A 19708-nucleotide genomic window follows, 5' to 3' on the forward strand; every position below is an offset into this window, starting at 1 on the left:
CTTTGGGTGACTCCAAAATGCAGCCAAGGTTGATAACTGCTCCAGGAAGAGACAGCTCCGAGGGAAGGTGTGATGGGGCCTGAAGATGGGGCGGACATGGGCTCTACTTCCTGTCCTCTGGCTCAGGGTCGGCGCTTTCCCTGGTGGATTCTCTGCAGCTGCATCTGAAACCAGAGGCCTTGATCACATTTTTTGGAAGAGCCTGCCATCTGCTGGCTAAGGTAAGGAAAATATGGCAGCTGAGTTTGGCCTGGGGAAGCACACCAGGCTCAGGAATAGTGGCAGGGGCACTCAGTTTATGGAGAGCTTCTCACAGGTGACACATGCAGTTCCCCACAGCAGCTCTGGGAGGGGGCAGGGCAGGCTGAGCAGGGTCACCTTCAACTTGCAAGTGAGCGACTCTGCGACCCTGCAGCCTTGGGAGGGGATGGGAGCAGGAGGGCCTCACAGGTGCTCTTCAGGACCCAAGAAGTAAGAGGCAAGGACTGAGGGCACGGGGCCAACCAGGCACAGGGATTTTTAAGAGAGAGAACATAACCACTTAGGAAGTGCCCTGTAGAGAGAAGCAGGTGCTGCCTAAGAACCCCAACAAGGGGACAGACGGTGACATACACGTGCCACTACCTCTAGGACTCTGGCTTTCTGCTGTGTGTGGTCCAGGGATTGCCTCAGCCTCCATCATACTTCATTCCTGCGGGGATCTGTGTGCTGTTCTCTCTGCCTGGGACATTCTTTCCTGCCCCAGTCCCCTTCATCTGAGCAAATGTTGTTCACTTTTCAAGTCTTAGCAGACCATAACCTCACTTCCACCAGGAAGCCTGCTCTGACTGTCCGCATCTCCTGCACCCTGTCCTGTCTTCCTGTCAGTCGTTTCTGGAACCGCCTGTTTACGCGTGTCAACTTACTTGTTTACTGTTTACTCACTCTCACGAGATCCCAAATTCCAGGAGGGCAAGGATATCATTATATCCCCAGGACCTCCCCACTGCAGGAAACAGAATAGGAAATATTTGTTTACTGAATTGTTTTTTCTTTTGGCAAAATCAGACACTGTGATCTGAAAACAAAGAGAAAGTCCTTTGAAACATACTTCCCAGTAATAATGAGGTCTCCCTAGAAGTAAATTGAAAATAATTATCTTTTCTATCTATATATCTGTAACCACTTGGCGGGTGGGGTGGGGGGTGGGCAACAAATTATCTCATTTCCAGTTGGCATGTGTTAAAAGTTAACACTTTATTTCACCCATCTGTGCTCCTAATCAGTAAACAAACATATGGTAGACAGCTACTTTTTTGGGCCTGCCAGCATCCATATCCATTCCTCCTTCACGTAGTAAGAACACTCCAACATTATTTTGAGAAACAAGTCCCTCCACTCTCAGTTCATGTGATTCAGGAGAGCTGACCCCATCCCCAGGCCCAGGTGTGGGCAAGTGACTCTGGCCTGTCCGTTACTGTATTCCAACAGCCTAGCATGTGGTTGGTTCAGGGATGAGCACACGACCCAAGTCAGCCCAATGAGATTTAGCCCTGGAGCTCTGCTGGAATCACTGGGGAAAGAAGACCTGAGCGTGCTGAGCTGGTGGGAGGGGAGTCTTAGCTGCTGGCAGCCTTGCTGCCACCATGAGGAGAGAAGGCCAGAGAGTGAAGACAAACACAGGAAGGCAGAGCTGAGAGAAGAGAGGCAGAGTCCACGAGGCAGACATGCTTTGGATGTTGGCACCCAACCCAGAACTTTTTCTGGATCTTTCTGTTACATGAGCCAATAAAGTCCCTTTTTCTAGAAGTCAAGTTGAGGGAATTTCTGTTCCTTGCAGCTGAAGCAGTACCAGCTAACATAGAAACAGAACAGAGAGTGTGACTTTTCCTTATTTTTACTTTGTACTAAATCAAACATCATTTGAACACTTTTAACAGATCAGAAAACTACAACAAGCTTTTACGTTATTATGAAATAAGTCCACATATCAGTTGAAAAGAGAACATATGATGATTTGACCACATGGTCTCAAATGTGCTGGGGTTCTCAGGTTCGGGAGTAACAGAGTGGCCTATTCCAGGTTTTGCTTCCTCAATCTCCTTTTCCATCCCGTTGCCAGCACCCCTCAGCCCATTTCAGCCCTGCATTCAGGAGCCGACTCTGCACAGAAGGTCACAGGTTGTAGGCCTCACAGCTGCACTCTTGGGAACTTCAGGGGGCTCGGCCACCAGACTCCCTGCAGTCTCCATTTCTCCTTAGCCCAGCAAAGAACTGGCTGTTGCCAGCAGGGCTGCAAACATGGACCCGGGCCGCTTCTGCAGGACCTCAAGTCTGTGAAACTCTACAACCTGGGAGGAGAAGAAAGGAGGGGAGGGGACAGGGACACAGCTGAGCTCGGTCTTGAAGATTCGAGGGCCTCCTGTGGCGCTGGCCTGAGTGCATGTCCTCCCACCAGCCCAGGGACGCAGCTCTCACCTTCTCACTGCTCATGACCAGGATGCGGTCACAGTTGAGGACAGTGGTGATGCGGTGTGCAATGACCAGCACTGTGCAGCCCTGGAAGGCTTCACGGATTGTGCGCTGGATCAGGGTGTCAGTCTCCATGTCAATGGAGGCCGTGCCTTCATCAATTAGGACGATCTGGTGAATACAAAACAGGGGTGAAGGCAGCCTCCTCGGACCCCGAGACCTGGGTCTAGTCCTGGGTGTACCACTAATTCACTGAGTCCCTGAGCTGGAAAATGAGATATCTGGACTGAGTGCAAAACCCACCTGGAGCCTTAATTGTCCGTTACCTTATGCACAGAATGTGAGGTCTCAACCAAGGGCCAACTAATGTGTAGTGACCAGAGAACTGAGTTCTTGAAAATGAAGATGTCCCAGCGGCAACTTCTTTTTCATGAACTGCCTTCCTATTTGCCTGAATTAACGTAGAGCAGTGGTCCCCAGAGGCGTGCACACTCCCTGGGTGGCACATGAGATGGTGTCACCAGGATATGGCTACACGTTCTTTTTACTTTAACATTTCTGTGTTTCTTGCACTAACAATACGCATTAGAAAAGTATAACTACTCAGAAAGTATGATTTCACAAATGTTACTGTTTAAATGAGGCTGTTGAATCACAGGATAGGTGGTATGCAGATATGACCCAAATCATAAAGCGATCACTCAAATTTGGGAAACAGTATAGAGAAAGCGGCTTCGACGTCAAGCACCTGAGTAACTGGGAAATAGGGAACTGAGAGGTTGACAACGGGCTACGTACATATTGCAAATCCTGTCCTTCCTCTCTCTCAGGAAGAGGGAAGGTCTTCCCTCCTCTGAAACCATCTCCCCTGCTTCAGGCCCCGCTGAGCTCCCCTCCTCTCTTCCCACAGCTCTGACAGTCTGCAGCGACATTTTTTGCATTTATCACTAATTAACCATGTTGTGTTAGGTATGTGCATGTGTGTCCAAGTGTGTATACATGTGTGAGTGTCGAGGTGTGGTGTGTGTGTGTGTGTGTGTGTGTGTGTGTGTGTGTGTTGCCTCCCCTGGGAGAGAGAAAGTTTGCTCCTAACTAGCCCAGGTAGTCAAGTACCTGAAATTACTGTGAAATATTTGGAAAAGGTAAGAAGCACTGTCATATGAACCTTTTAAAAAATAGGTGATTTTGCCCTGGAACAGCTGTCATCTGATTCCCAATTCCAGTAAAGACAAATGAGTGCCCTGCATCCAGGTTTTAGAAAGAATTACACTGGGCAATTGTTAAATTAAAAAGTTGCTAAGCTTTCAGCTTTTTGTGGGAAAGCGCGTCATGATTCGGCTCTAGCGGTGGAGCATTTCAGCTCAGGTGCGGGATGTCCGGGTGTGAGGGAGCCCAGGCTGAGAGCCCCCCCCACCCCACACACACACCACAGGAACGTGTGGAATGGCACTCAGTGACGTGAGCGCGCCTGTGGATAGCTGTGGAAAGGACATGCAGCACGGTGCCCACGGTCCTGGGGGATGGGGGAGAAGCAGCCCGCGTGGCTTCCCATGCCAGGCGCCACCCGGGACCCCACGTGGCCCCTCAGGGGTCTCACCTTGGAGTTGCGGAGGAGGGCTCGAGCGATGCAGAGCAGCTGCCTCTCCCCCACAGAGAAGTTCTCCCCATTTTCCACCACTTCTGCTTGCAGCGCTTGGGGGAACCTGGAGATCTGGAACATCGAGGAAGACGAGACGTAGGCCATGAAGGCTTGTGGCCATGGAGGCCTGTGGGTGAGACCTGAACTGACCCCTCCGACCTCTCCTGTCACATTTTGTAGCACGGCTGCCCTCTCTCTATGCTTCAGCCACTGATCTTTCTCTTTCTTACCTGCGCCCGTCTCACTCCCATCTCAGGGTCTTTACATACACTGGTTCCTGTGCCTGGAATGTTCTCTCAAAGATCTGTGCCCAGCTGCCTCCTCCATATTGGTCTCAGCCCAAATGTCCCACCCTAAAAGAGGCCTTGTAGGGCGCCCCCTCTAAAGGAGCTGCTCGCCCACTGAGGGGTTGGCTCGCCTCATTACTGCCGTTACGGTGCTTACCACTCTCTGAAAGTGTCTCGAGTGTTCGTTTGTTTGTTGCCTTTCTTTCCCATTGAATGGAAGCACCAGGAGGACAAAGACCTTCCCGCCTCGTCTTTGCTGTGCCCCACAGCCTAGAACGTGCCTGGCTCTCTGTTGGTGTCTGAGAGCCATCAGCCTTTATGTAGGAATCCCACATCATCTCACCTCATCATGGATTATTTAATCCATGCCTCAGAGCGGCAGCATCTGGAATACCATGTGAGAGGAGCCCCAGATGCGGGGCACCCCTGTTGAAGAGGCAGGCTAAGACCAAGAATCAGGCCTTGGACTACTTACTGTCTTGCTCAGGAATGTCCTCTCCAAGACATCCCAGATCTGCTCGTCTGAGTATGATCAAAGGGATCCAGGTTGAATCTGCCGTAGGAGAGGAAGAGAAGTGTTCAAGAACCACACGTGACTGTTGAGCGTCTGTCCTATCCACATCAAATGACCAGGAATGGTTAGAGCTGGATTACTGGATTTAGCGAAACCCATGGAACCACTATGAGCGGTTGTTTCTTGTGCCTTCCCAGCACCCATTCCTTCTGCAGGCAGCAGCCCCCAAGTTTTGTTTGGGGGTCACCTCCTGCCTAGCCCTCAAGCCCATGTGGTCCACGTGGGGCTCTACCGCCAACTCCCAGGGTGGAGCATGTGACTTGGGTCTCAGCACATCAGCAGTGGCACCCACTTGGCTCAGTGACTCGATAGGGGTGGGAGGGTGACCAGTCAGAGGGTATCTCAGGACCTTTAAGTCAATCACCAGAAAGAGGCTTGCTCTTCTCACTAACTGGACAGCAGAGGCGGCAACCATCTCGCCTCAGGAATGGGACACGGAGCCCCCAGGACCCTCACTGGAGCCTGAGAGTGGAGCCATGGCAGAGTTAGGGACCTGGGTCCTTGAATCAGCCTTGGCCTTCCCAGTATCTTGAGCCAATAGAGGCCTTTTTAGCTGAAGCCATTTGGGGAGGGCGTGTGTGTGTTTGAATATACAAAACATAATGCATCATTTTAACCATTTGTAGGTATACAATTCAGTGGCATTAAATACATTTACAGTGTTGTGTAACCATCCACTAAAGTTCGTCTTCCCCAACAAAAACTCTGTGGATTAACCAGTCTCCCTCTTCTTCTGTCTCTCTTCCCTCCTCTATTTCACTTTCTGTCTCCATGAGTTTGCCTACTCCAGGCACTTCATTTAAGTGAATTGTACAATATTTGTCCTTCTGTGTCTGGCTAATTTCCCTAAGCATCATGTCTTCAAGGCACATCCATGTTGTAGCACATACCCAAATTTCATTCCTTTCTATGGCTGAATAATATTCCATTGTGTGTATATATCACATTTTGTTTATCATGGATCTGTTAATGGACACTTGGGTTGTTTCTGCCTTTTGGCGAGTGTGAATAATGCTACTAACACTGGTACACAAATATCAGTTCAAGTCCCTGCTTTCAACTCTTTTGGGTAAATACCGGGAAGTGGAATTGCTGGATCATACAGCGATTCTGTGTTTACCTTTTTGAGGAACTATTGAATTGTTTTCCACAGTGGCTGTACCATTTTACTTTCCCACCAGCAGTGCACAAGGGTTCCATTTCTCAACAACCTTGCCAGACTTATGTCCCTTTTTCTTTTCTTTCTTTGTTTATTATAGCCATCCTAGTAGCTGTCAGGGATGTCTCACCATGGTGAGGTTGCTTATTCTTTCTCTTGCAGTGAAAGAATCCTAACTGATCATCCAGGCAACTAACACGAGGTTGGGATCTATCTAGATATTAATCCCTTTCAGGTTTGCACCTGCATTTGGCAGAGGAAACACTCCCTGTCAGGCAGCCACTCCGTCCTGACTAAAATGTGTTCTTAACCTCTGCCTGATCTTCCCCCCATTCTGGCAGCCACACTCTCGTGTGTGGGTCTAGACTGTATTCCAGAAGCAGAAGGGCCAATGCCTTATTTACATGATACATGATAGCCTGCACAGCACTTTCACAGTGGGCCCATTGACACCCTCTCCCACATGAGATGGGTATACTCCTTTCATTGATGAGGAAATTATGGCTTATCAGTGTCAAATGGCTTGTTCAAGGTCACAGCGCAAGTCAGACTGAGACAGGCTGGAATCAAAGGCACTCAGAGTTAGGGAAACCTTAAAGGGCAGAGAACCCAGATCTCCTGGTCTCCAGTCCACAATCCTCCTGCTGCAAAAGAATCATCCCTGGTTATGGGGTTAGACTACCTGGGGTTACAGCTCATCCTGACCATTTACTTGAGTGTCTCCTTAAACAAGTCATGTTTCCTCTCTGAGTTCAGCCTCTTCACCTCTAAGGGGGGATAATAACAGTGCCTGTCTCATACGGTTGTCGTGACAGTTAAATGAGAGAGTATTAAAGCATGGGGCTGCCACACATAAACGCTCACAAATATTTATTAATATTTTTACTACTCCCATAGCAAGGTACAATAGATTTGGCCAAGTTCTACCTTAACACATATCTATCACTAAATGTTTTCTCATTCCCCTAAAACAACACAATCATTTGGAAATCCTCTGTTTGTGCACGTATTATGCACTCTCCCTGGAAAGACTTTCTCCCCTTTTTCTGTAGGTAAGCTCCTACTTATCCTTCAAGGCCATGCTCACATGTCCCTTCCTCTGTGAAGCCTTTCTGGATTCACCAAGGCAGAGTTATTTGTCCCCCTTTCAGGCTCCCTTAGCACTTTGTCCATGTCTCTGGTGTAGCAGTTACCTCTGGACATTATAATTTGTCGCGTCTTAATCTCTGCAGACTGTTTCCCTGCCCCCAGCCCAACTATACTGTGAACTCCTGGGGAGGGGGGCAGGGGCAGTGATCATCATCAAAGTGTCCCCAGTCCCTCGCACAGAGTCTGGATCTGGTAGAGGCTCAGAAAAGACAAGTTAAATGGCTGAAAGGAGGAAGGAATGAAGGAATGATGAATGAATGAATGAACAGAGCCCTGGGGTTCAGTCTATCCTCTTACTTCTTAGAATGCTCCTTACATGCTTCTGAAACACGGGGGAGCTAGCTTCGTTTTTAATGCATCAGTTTCCTCAGTGTCCATGCCTTGGTGTTCCCACACAGCTGACGTGCGCTGTCAAGTGGGGGCACTGAGCTGGACGAAGTCTAGTCCCGGAGTTGACTTCTGAGGAAACAGAAAGTGTGGAGAAGAGACTGAAAGATCCAGTGCGGTCTGCTTCACTGACTTGACAGGCTGGATTATTCTCTCCTCTCCACTGCCTGGAGTACGTACGCTGTGAAGAAGCGCTTCCTAAGGTCCGGCCTAAAACCCCCCATGGCCTTACCAGTGGGTAGAGAGAATAGACCACATCCAGACATGAAAGAATATGGTAGCCATAGTGAAAAATGCTTAATGGTGAACTGAAATCTGAACAATCCCATCAGGTTTTTAAAAATAAAACTATGCCTTCCTTTGGTTGAGGACGTTATGATTTACAAAGTGCTCTTGATTATATCAGGGCCTCCTTCAGTCCTCGGTACCCCTCAGAGAGCTGGGCCAGGTCGGCCGGAGTGGCCCAGCATGCCAGGGAGAGATCCAAGGCCCAGAAATTGGGGCATTGGCCAACAGCTACCCAGAGGCAGCCCCGCCCTGGCATCCTCGTCCTGTGGCTCCTCCCTGGAGCTCATCCTCTGCACCTGGTTGGCCTTTGGCCCAGCACTCACCTGATGGTTCCTGAGAGCAGGATGGGATCTTGAGGGATAACCGAGAGCTTGGATTGCAGGTCCTCCAGGCTGATGCTGCAGATGTCCACGCCATCGACGAGAATCCGGCCTGCCGCGGGCTCCACCAGGTGGAAGAGAGCCACCCCCAAGGAGGACTTCCCTGTTGGGCAAGAACAAAGCGGGGCCTCAGTTTCCTGAGTCTGCACCAGGGGCAGCACAGGTCATGCCTGGTGTTCACACCAGACCCACTCTCCACTCTTTGTCATGCTGAGCCCTCAGAGGGCAGAAGAGGGCTGCAGGCTCTGCTCCAAGGGGTGCCCCAAACCAAGAGCAGCTTTCTTACAGCCCAGATCAGAGGGCACGAATGGAGCCCCTGGACTAAATCCAGCCCACGTGGGTGTTTTGTTTCATACACACGGTGTTAGTGTTGTCTTTAAACTCTTTGCCAGCATTAAAACATCCAAAGATCCGACATACAAGAATTCAAATTGCATGCTTCTCTTGAAACTCAGCAGAACCAGCAACACTGGTCCCATGTCCTCCAGGCAACAAGCGGTCGGAGCCGAGGCAGCTGCTCCCTGAGAGGAACAGTGAGCTCCTTCAACACACTGCCCGCCCACCCTCCTTCCATCATACCCAGACCCTCTTCACTCATCTCTCTTACTTGCCAGCCCCAGAGGCAGTGAGATTTCAACCTCTGCTCTAAAAGATAAGGTCAGTGGGGTGGATGCTGTGAGTCTTGTTCACCTTCATGCTCCCAGTGCCTGGCAGAGAGCAGGTGCTCAAGAAATTCCTGCTGAATGAATACAGTCAACTGGACCAGTATCTACTGAGACCTGCTCTATGTCAGACCCCCGCCCTCTCAGGCCACCTGCAGGCGAGAGATGGAAAGGGAAGAACACACGCGAGAATACAGCTGGGAGCTCCTCACCCTGCAGCAGTGCAGGTCCTGCAGGGGCCTAAGGAGGCGGAGAACATGAAGGTCTCGCCTTCCCGGGGGGCCTACCTGGAAGAAGCAGCTCTGGGAGCAGAAAGGTGGGGCAAGAACCACGTCTGAGTAGTGTTTCTGAACAGCGTCTTTGCACAATGCAAAAAGTGGGAGTGAGTGACACTTGGGCCAGATCTGTGAGAAGTGATAGGAGAGGAAGGGAAGCAAGGGAGTCTGAAAGCAGAGGGGGAGAAGGAGGAGGCTGGTAAGAGAGGTCTAGGAAGGGAGGAGGGAAAAGGGGACCCACATTGCACTCCTGGACCTTCTCTCCGCCCTCGCAGAGCCCCTGCACTGCCCCTGCTGGAAGCCCTCCTCCCAGGCATCCTGTTGGCCCCTGAGCCCAGGCCACCGGAGCTCAAGGACCCACCAACCCTGGGAGTCTGTGGAACACCTCCCCCTTATTCCCTCCATGGCATTTGGCACAACTGCAATTCTCTTGTTTCTTTGATGACTTGTTTAACATCTGTCTCCTCCACTGGATCCCGTGGCAGCAGGGACGCTGTGTTTCGTTCACCAGGTCTGGCACAGGGCCCACCACAAAGTGAGGTCCCATCGTATCTCAGGGGTCACTGAGTAAACACATGTGCAAAATAGCTCTGACACCCAGAGGCCACGGTTGAGGATAGGGGATGCCCCAGGAGGCTCAGCTCACCAGAGCCCGTCCTTCCCACGATGCCCACCACTTCTTGCCCGTGAATCGTCAGGTTGATGCCATTGAGGACAATGAGTGTGTTGTGTCTGTATTTCATCTGATAATCCTGGAATGTGATTTCCCCGCCCTGTGGCCACCTGTGGGGACAGTTCTTGCCTTCTCTGTGTAAAGGAGCCTCAGGGACACACATTTCGTTTTTGAAGAAAGAAAAAGAAACCAATAGTTAGCATTACTCTCTGCTCATCCCCTGCTGAGCCACCAGCCACTAGCCATTGGGTGTGTCACCCACTCCAGCCTGCCTCACACCCTGGTCAAGTCACTGGCTACATGACCCAAGGAACACACCAAGAGGAACGTCCCCTCCCCTACTCTCCGGAAATGTGCGTCATTTTATCTCCAAAGAGCGAGAAACCCTAGAACTAGCTTCCTTGTATTAACATGGAAAACTTTTTCTAATTTACTGTGTGTGGCTCTAAAGAAATAGACCCCAGAAGAATGATGATAAGGGCAGCAGAGCTAACTGATCCCGTGGGGCATGTTTTACAGCTTAGAGCCCTTCTGCAGACTTATCGCCTCTCTATCCTCATCCTGTGGGCTAGGCAATTTTAGATGCATTTCACAGGTGAGGAAAGAGAACTCAAACAGTTTCAATGACTTGCTGAAGGTCACACAGCTGGTGAGTGGAGGACCGAGGACTCCAGCCCAGGGCTGCCTGACTCCAAGCCCACGACTCTGCATCAAGCACAGCTGGGTGTGTGGGGAGGAAAGGACGATGGAGAAGAAGGAGTGTCACCTGGCTGCAAGTCCCAGCTCTCCACTGCTGGTGCAGTGTCACCACAGGGTCCCTCATTGTTAAAGATCTACGATTCACAAATTCCACTCACGGCACAGGGGGAGGAGACCTGGCTTTAGAGGGCTCTGCCAGCCCCTGACTGTATAATCTTAAGCATGATGCTCAGCCTGGACAAACCTCAGTTATTTCTTCTGGGTAATGGGATAATAATTCAATCAACCTTATAAAATTGCCTGGTGAGTCCATGAGATAATCTAGATGTAGTAACATTGAGCATTTACTTGGGGCTACACACTGTGCTAAGTGCTTTACATATTACATCATTTAATCTTGGTAATAACCCAATGAAGTAAACACTGTGATTTATCTCATTTCCGAGATGGGGAACAGAGAGGCTGAATAAGTTGTACAAGGTTACACAGCAGATTCAAGTAGAAAGCCTGGACTTGAATCTCAGTGATCTGGCTTCAAAATCTGTGCTCTTAACTACTATGACATAAATTGAAGCAATAATAAGAACAATTATTATTGTCATTATTATTGTACTTGGGCAAAACTCTCATTTCTGAAAAGGCCAGATTATTCCCTCTCCATCCAGGAATGCTGTGAGGGATGTGGTATGGAAGGCATGGGAGAGCTTCCAGAGATGATGTCCACAGGTCTGGGGAAGATGGGCAGGTAGGGCCTGGAGCCCTGGTTGTCTCCTGGGAAGTGTCGGGGCCCCCGGGGTGCTGGTGTTTGCAGAGGCCACAGAAGCTGAGCTCCACGCATGAATGCGGAGCCATCCCGGGGTACTTGCACCAAACCCAGACCCGTGTCCCACCTTCATGTACTGCAACATCCTCTCCACAGCTGTGAAATATGCCTGTGTCGTGGATCCAACCTGGGTAGAGCCCTGGAAGTTGCCTCCCAGCTGGAATGAAAGAGAACCGTCAGGTCAAGAGGCTGCTAGGTGTGAGTTCATCTCTCCACGCTCCTGAAAACCACGAGTTACCTTTAGCCTGCGCGACTCCTCAGACCAAGACAATTTCCCTAGAAGAATGGAGCAGATGCCTCTGGTGCCTGCTGAGCCCACTTCTGAGGTCAGCTCCAGCCACATGGGCAGTTCTGGGTGAGAACTCCACCAACACCATTCCACTTCTGGAATGTACCCTCTGCTCTCTGCTCAAAACCTTCGTCCACACCACAGGAGCCCACTCAGCCCATGCACAGTGCAGCCCAGATACACCGGGGAGGTAAGGCTCATGGGAGCGACCCTCCACTGGTGGAGAAAGGAGCCGATCGATAAAGAATCCTATCCCTCAGCCTGTGGGGGACAATCCTGGGAGCATCCTCCATGCTTCTCAGGAGACACCAGTAGAGTGGAGTGCTGGTGACCTGGAACAGAGATCTCAATGACACCCTCATGATGGAGTTCCTCTTCCTGTCTCCCTCTGCTGCTCCCTCACTCGTTTTCCTAGGAGTGTCTTTCAAATAATCTGCCTTCACCCAAGTCCTGGAATCAGGCTCTGCCTTCAGGGACACCCAGGCTAAGAGGAGTCTCAGGGACTCTTGGGAATTGGAGGCACTACAGATGAGGAAACTGAGGTCCCAAGAGAGGAAATGACATACAGAGAATCCACTGGAAGCTGGAGGCTGAGCTGGAACCGAGACCCCAGTCTTTACCCTCTCCATCCCCCTGGCCCAAGATATGGGCAAACAGGGGATGCAAAGGGTGCTGGGCAACAAGCTCACTATATACATTCATTCAACAAACTCTGACGGAGGGCTGTATGCCAGGTGCTAGGCCAGGCTCCACGTCGCAAAGTGCAACAGACACAGGCCTTGCCCTCAAGGAGCTCCTAGTTGGAGGGGGAGACACACAGGTCAACAGAGAATGGCAGCACAGAGGGATGTGCTGCACAATGGAGTCAATGCAGAGTGCCATTGGGGCTCACGGGATGGGTCACCCAGATGAGAGACACAGAGAAAGATTCATTGAGGAGTTGGCACTGGAGCTACATTTTTAAGGAGAGGTGGGATTTATCAGGCTGAAAATGGGTGGGGAAGGGTGTTCCAAACAAGAGGACAAACTCCTACAACTGGTAAAATAGCAGGACATGTTCAGGGCCCTGCATGCCAATTGGCTCTCCTGAAGCAGAGGCTACCAGAAGGCAAGGGAAAGCCCCACCTGAGTCAGAGAAGGTGGGCACCATCATGCAATGACATCAGGTTGGAAAACAGGCCAGGGAGACTGCCTTTCCTCCAGGCAGCATATCAGACACAGCAGGTTGCCTAATCAGTAGCTGGTCCCTTCGTTCCCCCTTGCTAGCACACCCTCCATCACATTCAGGTATCTAGCATCGTGGTGCTCTGGGGAGGCTTGGTTAGTTCAAACCAATCGTGTGAGTTCCACTCCTCTTGCCGATGATTGATTTAGGTGTGAGCCATGCCACAGTTCTGGCTAATGAAGCATGAGGAAGAGTCACATGGGAGCATTCCGGGAAACTGCTCCTTGTTCTTAAAAAGAGACACAAGAGAAATGTTATCTCCTCTCTAGCCTTTGGTGGTTATTGGTTGAGGATGTGTTGCTTGGTGCTGTAGCAGCCGTTTTGTGACCTTGGTTATACATTCCTGAGGACAAAGCCAGGCTGTGGATGCCAGAGCAGAAAGTAAAGCAATCATGGGACCAAGCTAGGCCACTAAATTAACCAAAAACAACAGCCCTACCCTAGCCTTCCAATTACATCAGATAATAAGTTCCCACACTGTCAAAGCCACTTTGAATTGGTTCTATGACTTGCAGCCAGAAGCATCTCTAGTATTTACACCTCTTAGGGCTGCAATGCAACTTGGTATGATCCCTGCCTCCCAAAGCTGGAATGTAATTTCCTCAAGAGTGCATGCAGCAGTCAGCAAGGTACCAAGTTGACCAGAGGATAGATCCTACATGGGGTCATGGGGCCAGAGCTGAGGGACCTGAAAGCAGGCTCCACAGCTTAGGTTTGGTGCATAAGGAGAGAGGGAGCCTCTGAGAGTTCTGAACAAGGCAGTGACATGAGGAAAACTGTAACGAAATTTCACTCTGGAGTGATGCTAGCATCGTGGTAGAGTGACTTATTCCCTTTGTCTCTCCCCTGTAAGTTACAACCAGTTGGACATCCACCGACCAACAAAGGACCCTCTACACAGCAGAACAGGACACCTAAGAGATCCATGAATCCATACATCTGAAGGTGGGTGGACTGGACCTCCAGGAGGCAGTGGAACTAGGGGAGCATCCCTCTCCTCCTCCCCAGCAGCAGTGCTCCAATGCACAGATCCTCACATCAGGGAGCACACCTGTGAACAGAGGCTACAGGGGCAGACATGGCACCCGTGGCTTAGCTCCTGCCCCCACCCCAGTAGTGGTGGGTGGTGCATACTTCCTGAGAATTCAGAACACAGAGCAGAGCCACTAAACTGTCCTCCTCCCCCTCCTCTGGCAGTGGCCCAGTCTTTCCCACAGTGGGGCAATATAGAAAACTCGGATTTTCCAGCTGGGGCAGGATGCCCTGATTCTCAGTTTTCAAAACACACTGGCTTGTACCAGAGACCAGAGGGTTCAAGAACGAGCAGTAATGACAATCTGTCGCTGCCTACACCCTGCTCTCCCCAGCGGTGGCAGGTGGAACCTGTGACCTGAGACTCCAGGAACCACAACAGAACTGGTGACCCAGCCGCCAGTGGAGGCACCCCAGACACGGTCTCTACCAGCAAAGGCAGCTACAGACAAGTCTCTGGGTCCCCGGGCCTATACAGCAACAACAAAACCCATGAACCCAGCACCCCTGGCAGTGGTGCAGCCACCAATCCCAGACAACTCGGGAATAGCAGCACAGGTGCTGCATGGGGCAGAAGCAGATGAGCCACTAGAGAGCCAGTGGAGGAACATGAGACCAGGCGACCTGGGAAGCAGCAAAAGTGCTAGCAGCCTGGTGACCCTGGTAGGGACATCTGAGACTGCAGTGACATCATAAGCAGCAAGGCACCAGCAACCTCAGAGGCACAAGCAGCACAAGGAGGGCACCGATGACGCCTCTAGCAAAGGCAATGAAGGGTAGAAAGTGCAGGCTCTCAAATACAAGCAGAAGCAGCTCGGAACCGACGTAATCAAAGCCTCACCCAAACAAGAAAGGTAGTTACTACCACAAATGTGCCAGCAGAGGATTACTTCGTCAAGTACCATGAAGAACTACAGCAACACTGGAGAACAAAAGTGAATGACAACTCTCCAGAAATGAAACTTGAAGTCACAGAAGATTACAATCTAACTGACAGAGAATTCAAAATAGCCCACATGAAGAAACTAAACAAGTTCCAAGAAAACTCAGAAAGACAGTTCAATGACCTCAGCAGCAAAATAAATGAACACAAGGAGTACTTCACCAAAGAGAATGAATCTGGAAACAAAATCAGATAGAAACTCTGGAGATGAAGAACACAATTAATGAGATGAAAAATAAAATAGAAAGCATTAAAGATAGAGCAGACCATGTGGAAGAGAGAATTAGTGAGCTCGAACATAGAAATCCAGAAATGAGTCAGGTAGAAAAGGAGTGAGACAAAGATATTTAAAAAAATGAAGAAATTCTATGAGAAATATCCAACCCAATTAGAAAAAGGAACATATGGATAATAGTTATTCCAGAAGGAGAAGAGAGGGAGAAAGGAGCAGAGAGCTTATTCAAAGAAATCACAGCTGAGAACTTCCCAAACCTGGGGAAGGAACTGGATATATACGTTCATGAAGCTAATAGAATTCCTATTATCTCAATGCAAAAAGACCTTCTCAAAGGCACATTACATTAAAACTGTCAAATGTCAATGACAAAGAAAGGATACTAAGGGCAGCCAGAGAGAAGAAAATAACTTACAAAGGAACCTCCATCAGGCTTTCAGCAAGTTTCTCAGGAGAAACCCTACAGGCTAGGAAAGAGTGGAATGCTATATCAAAAAATACTGAAAGACAAAAACTATGAGTCCAAAATACTCTATCCAGAAAAATTATCCTTTAGCTATGATGGGGAAATAAAAGCTTTCCTAGACAAACAAACTCCGTTTCCTAGACAAACGGAGTTCATGGCCACTAGATCTGCCTTACAAGATGTGTTGAAAGGAGTCTGCCTAACTGAAACAAAAAGGCAAAGTTTTATAAAGCTTTGAGCAAGGAGAAAAATAGAAAGAATCAGAAAATCGCAGCTCTACATCAGAATAGGTTAGTAAACAATTATAACATACAGGCTAAAGGGAAAGATAGCATCAAAAATAACTATAACCACTTCAATTTGGTCACAAACTCACAACACAAAAGAGAATAATTTGTGACAACAAAAACATAGAAGGGGAAGAGGAAAAGGACAGAACCTGCATAGGCTAATGTAGATAAGAGGCTATCAGAAAAAGGACTATGTCATCTATGAGATCTTTTATACAAACCTCATGGTAACCACAAAACAAAAAGTCAGAGCAGAATCAAATTTCATAAATAAAAAAAAAACTGAGAAAACCATCACAGAAAACCACCAAACTGAAATGGCAGACAAAAATACAAGGAAAAAAGAAACAATGGAAATATAGAACAATCAAAAAACAAAATATAAAATGGCAGTATTAAACCCTCATATATCAATAATCACTCTAAATGTAAACGGATTGAATTCACCAATCAAAAGACATAGACTGGCTGGATGGGTTAAAAAACAAGACCCAACAATATGCAGACTCCAGGAGACATATCTCAACTCCAAAGACAAGCATAGGTTTAGAATGAAGGAATGAAATATGATACTTCAAGCAAATAGCAACCAAAAGAAAGAGGGTGTAGTCATAGTTATATCAGACAAAACAGACTTAAAGACCCAAAAGATAACAAGAGACGAAGATGGGCATTATATAATGATAAAAGGGACATTCCACTAAGAAGACATACCATTTATTAATATATATGCACCAAAACGGGAGCACCAAAGTATGTGAAGCAACAATTAACAAACCTAAAGGGAGAAATTGACAGCAACACAATAATAGTGGGATCCTTTAACACCCCACCGACATCACTGGAGAAACCATCCAGACAGAAAGTGAGCAAGGGAACAACAGCCTCAAATGAAACAGTAGTCCAGATAGACTTAATAGATATATGTAGAACATTCCATCCAAAAGTAGCAGAATACACATTTTTCTCAAGTGCACATGGAACATTCTCAAAGATAGACCTGATGTTGGCAAACAAAGGAAGCCTCAATAAATTTAAGAAGATAAACAAATCATATCACTATCAAGCTTCTTTTCTGACCACAACAGTATAAAACTGGAAATCCACTACAAGAAGAAAGCTGGAAAAGTCAGAAATACGTGGAGACTAAACAACATACCACTGAACAACTATGGGATCAATGAAGAAATCAAAAAATGCCTGGAGACAAATGAAAATGAAAACACAACATACCAAAACCTATGAGATGTAGCAAAGCGGTACTAAGAGGGAAGTTTATAGCAATACAGGCCCACCTCAGAAAACAAGAAAAATCCCAAACAAACAATCTAATGCTATATCTAAAGGAACTAGAAAAAGAAAAACAAAGCCCAAAGTCAGTAGAAGGAAGGAATAATAAAAATCAGAGTAGAAATAAATGAAGTAGAGACTAAAAAGATAAGAGAAAGGATCAATGAAACTAAGAGCTGGTTCATTGAAAAGATAAACAAAATTGACAAACCCTTAGCTAGACTCATTAGGAAAAAGACAGAGAAGGCTCAAATAAATAGAATCGGAAATGAAAGAGGAGAAACTATAATGGATACCATTGAAATACGAAGGAGTATAAGAAAATACTATAAAAAGCTATATGTCAACAAACTGGATGACCTAGAAGAAACAGATAATTCTTAGATTCATACAACCTCCCAAAACTGAATCAAGAAGAAATAGAGAATCTGAATAGACCAACCACAATTAAAGACATTGAAACAGCAATCAAAAAACTCCAGAAAAACAAAAGTCTAGGACCAGACAGCTTCTTTGGTGAATTCTATCAGACATCCAAAGAAGATTTAATACCTATCCTTCTCAAACTCCTCCAAAAATTTGAAGAGGACAAGATGCTTCCTAACTCATTTCATGAGGCCAACATTACCCTGATACCAAAACCAGACAAGAACAACACAAAAAAGGAAAATCACAGGCCAATAGCACTGATGAACGTAGATGCAAACATCCACAACAAAATATTAGCAAACTGAAAGCAACAATACATTCAAAGGATCATACACCACGATCAAGTGAGATTTATTCCGGGATGCAGGGACCGTTCAATATCAGCATATCAATCAATGTGATACACCAGAAGAAGAAAATGAAGAAGGAAAATCATGTGATCATCTCAATAGATGCAGGGAAAGCATTTGACAAGATCCAACATCCATTTATGAGAAAAACTCTCAATAAAATGGGTATAGAAGGAAAGAACCTCAACACAATGAAGGCCATATACAACAAACCCACAGCCAACGTGATACTCAACAGTGAAAAACTGAAAGCTATTCCTCTGAGAAGAGGAACAGGACAAGCATGTCCACTCTCACCACTCTTATGCAACATAGTACCAGAAGTTTTAGCCAGAGCAATAAGGCAAGAAAAGGAAATAAATGGGATCCAAATTGGAAAGGAAGAGGAAAAACTATCACTATTTGTGGATGACATGATTCTACATATAAAAAGCCCTAAAGAATCCACCAAAAAAACCTAAATAATCCACCAAAAAAAAAAAAAAACTATTAGAAATAATCAATGAATACAGTAAAGTTACAGGGTACAATATCAATATTCAAGGATCAGTTGCATTTCTATACATTAACAACAAACTAGCAGGAAGATAAATCAGGAATGCAATCTTGTTTACCATTGCAACAAAAGGAATAAAATATCTAGGAATAAATTTAACCAAGGAGGTGAAAGACCTATATACTGAAAAAGATAAGACATTATTGAAACTAGGGGAAGAAGACATAGAGAAATGGAAAGATATTCCATGCTCACAGACTGGAACAATACACATAGTTAAAATTTCCATATTACCTAAAGCAATCTACAGTTTCAATGTAATCCCTATCATTATTGCCATGACAGTCTTCACAGAAATAGAACAAAGCATCCTAAAATTTATGTGGAACAACAAAAGACCCTGAATAGCCAAACCAATCCTGAGAAAAAAGAACAGAGCTGGAGGCATCACACTCCCTGAATTCAAAATATGCTACAAAGCTATAATAATCAAAACAGCATGGAACTGGCAGAAAAAAAGACACACAGATCAATGAAACAGAATTGAGAGCCCAGAAATAAAACCACACGTCTGTGGAGAGGTAGTTTTTGACAAAAGAACCAAGAACATACAATAGAGAAAGGAAAGTCTCTTCAATAAATGGTGTTGGGAAAACTGGACAGCCACATGCAAAAGAAGGAAGGTAGACCATTATTTTACGCCATACACAAACATCAACTCAAAATGGATTAAAGACTTGAATGTAAGACCTGAAACTGTAAAACCAATAGAAGACAACATAGGCAGTATGCTCTTTGACATCCGTCTTGGCAGTATCTTTTTGAACATCATGTCCCCTCAGGCAGGGAGAACAAGAGGAAAAATAAACAAATGGAACTACATCAAACGAACAAGCTTCTGCAGGGCAAAGGAAACCATCAACAAACGAAAAGATAGCCCACCAACTGGGAAAACATGTTTGCAAATCTTATATCCAATAAGGGGTTAATATCCAAAATATATAAAGAACTCATATAACTCAACAACAAAAAATGAACAGCCTGATCAAAACTGAGCAGGGGACATAAAAAGACATTTTTTCAAGGAAGCTATACAGATGGCCAACAGGCACATGAAAGACGTTCAATGTCACTAATTATTAGGGAAATTCAAACTACAACTACAGTGAGATATCACCTCACACCCATCAGAATGGCTATCGTTAAAAAAAACAAGA

At 47.0% G+C, this 19708-nt stretch overlaps 2 protein-coding genes across 7 annotated transcripts in view; one reads left to right on the top strand and one right to left on the bottom strand.

Moving 5' to 3' along the window:
- LOC106802042 (ATP-binding cassette sub-family C member 11-like) overlaps positions 1–19708 on the top strand; it is a 237753-nt gene that overhangs the window by 213010 nt on the left and 5035 nt on the right. Inside the window, exons 13-14 of one of the 6 annotated variants that reach the window (XM_087420298.1) lie at positions 127–221; positions 4142–8826. The exons of 1 other annotated variant lie outside the window; for it this stretch is intronic. In XM_087420298.1, the coding sequence (XP_087276424.1) occupies positions 127–221; positions 4142–4234 (188 nt within the window). In that variant the 3' untranslated portion in view covers positions 4235–8826. Of the gene's footprint in view, positions 1–126; positions 379–4141; positions 8827–19708 lie in introns of those variants that run through there. 4 more of the 6 variants (XM_087420299.1, XM_087420296.1, XM_087420300.1 and 1 more) reach the window with 4 other exon arrangements.
- Positions 1861–19708, bottom strand: part of LOC147913150 (ATP-binding cassette sub-family C member 11-like) — a 66762-nt gene continuing 48914 nt past the window's right edge. Inside the window, 8 exon segments of the mRNA XM_087420309.1 lie at positions 1861–2330; positions 2458–2622; positions 4049–4162; positions 4853–4908; positions 4911–4930; positions 8258–8417; positions 9898–10089; positions 11516–11603. Coding sequence (XP_087276435.1) covers positions 2238–2330; positions 2458–2622; positions 4049–4162; positions 4853–4908; positions 4911–4930; positions 8258–8417; positions 9898–10089; positions 11516–11603 — 888 coding nt within the window. The 3' untranslated portion in view covers positions 1861–2237.

The sequence above is a fragment of the Ceratotherium simum genome, chromosome 30 (assembly GCF_057802395.1).
Source record: "Ceratotherium simum simum isolate JZ-2026a chromosome 30, ASM5780239v1, whole genome shotgun sequence".
Lineage (NCBI taxonomy): Eukaryota > Metazoa > Chordata > Mammalia > Perissodactyla > Rhinocerotidae > Ceratotherium > Ceratotherium simum.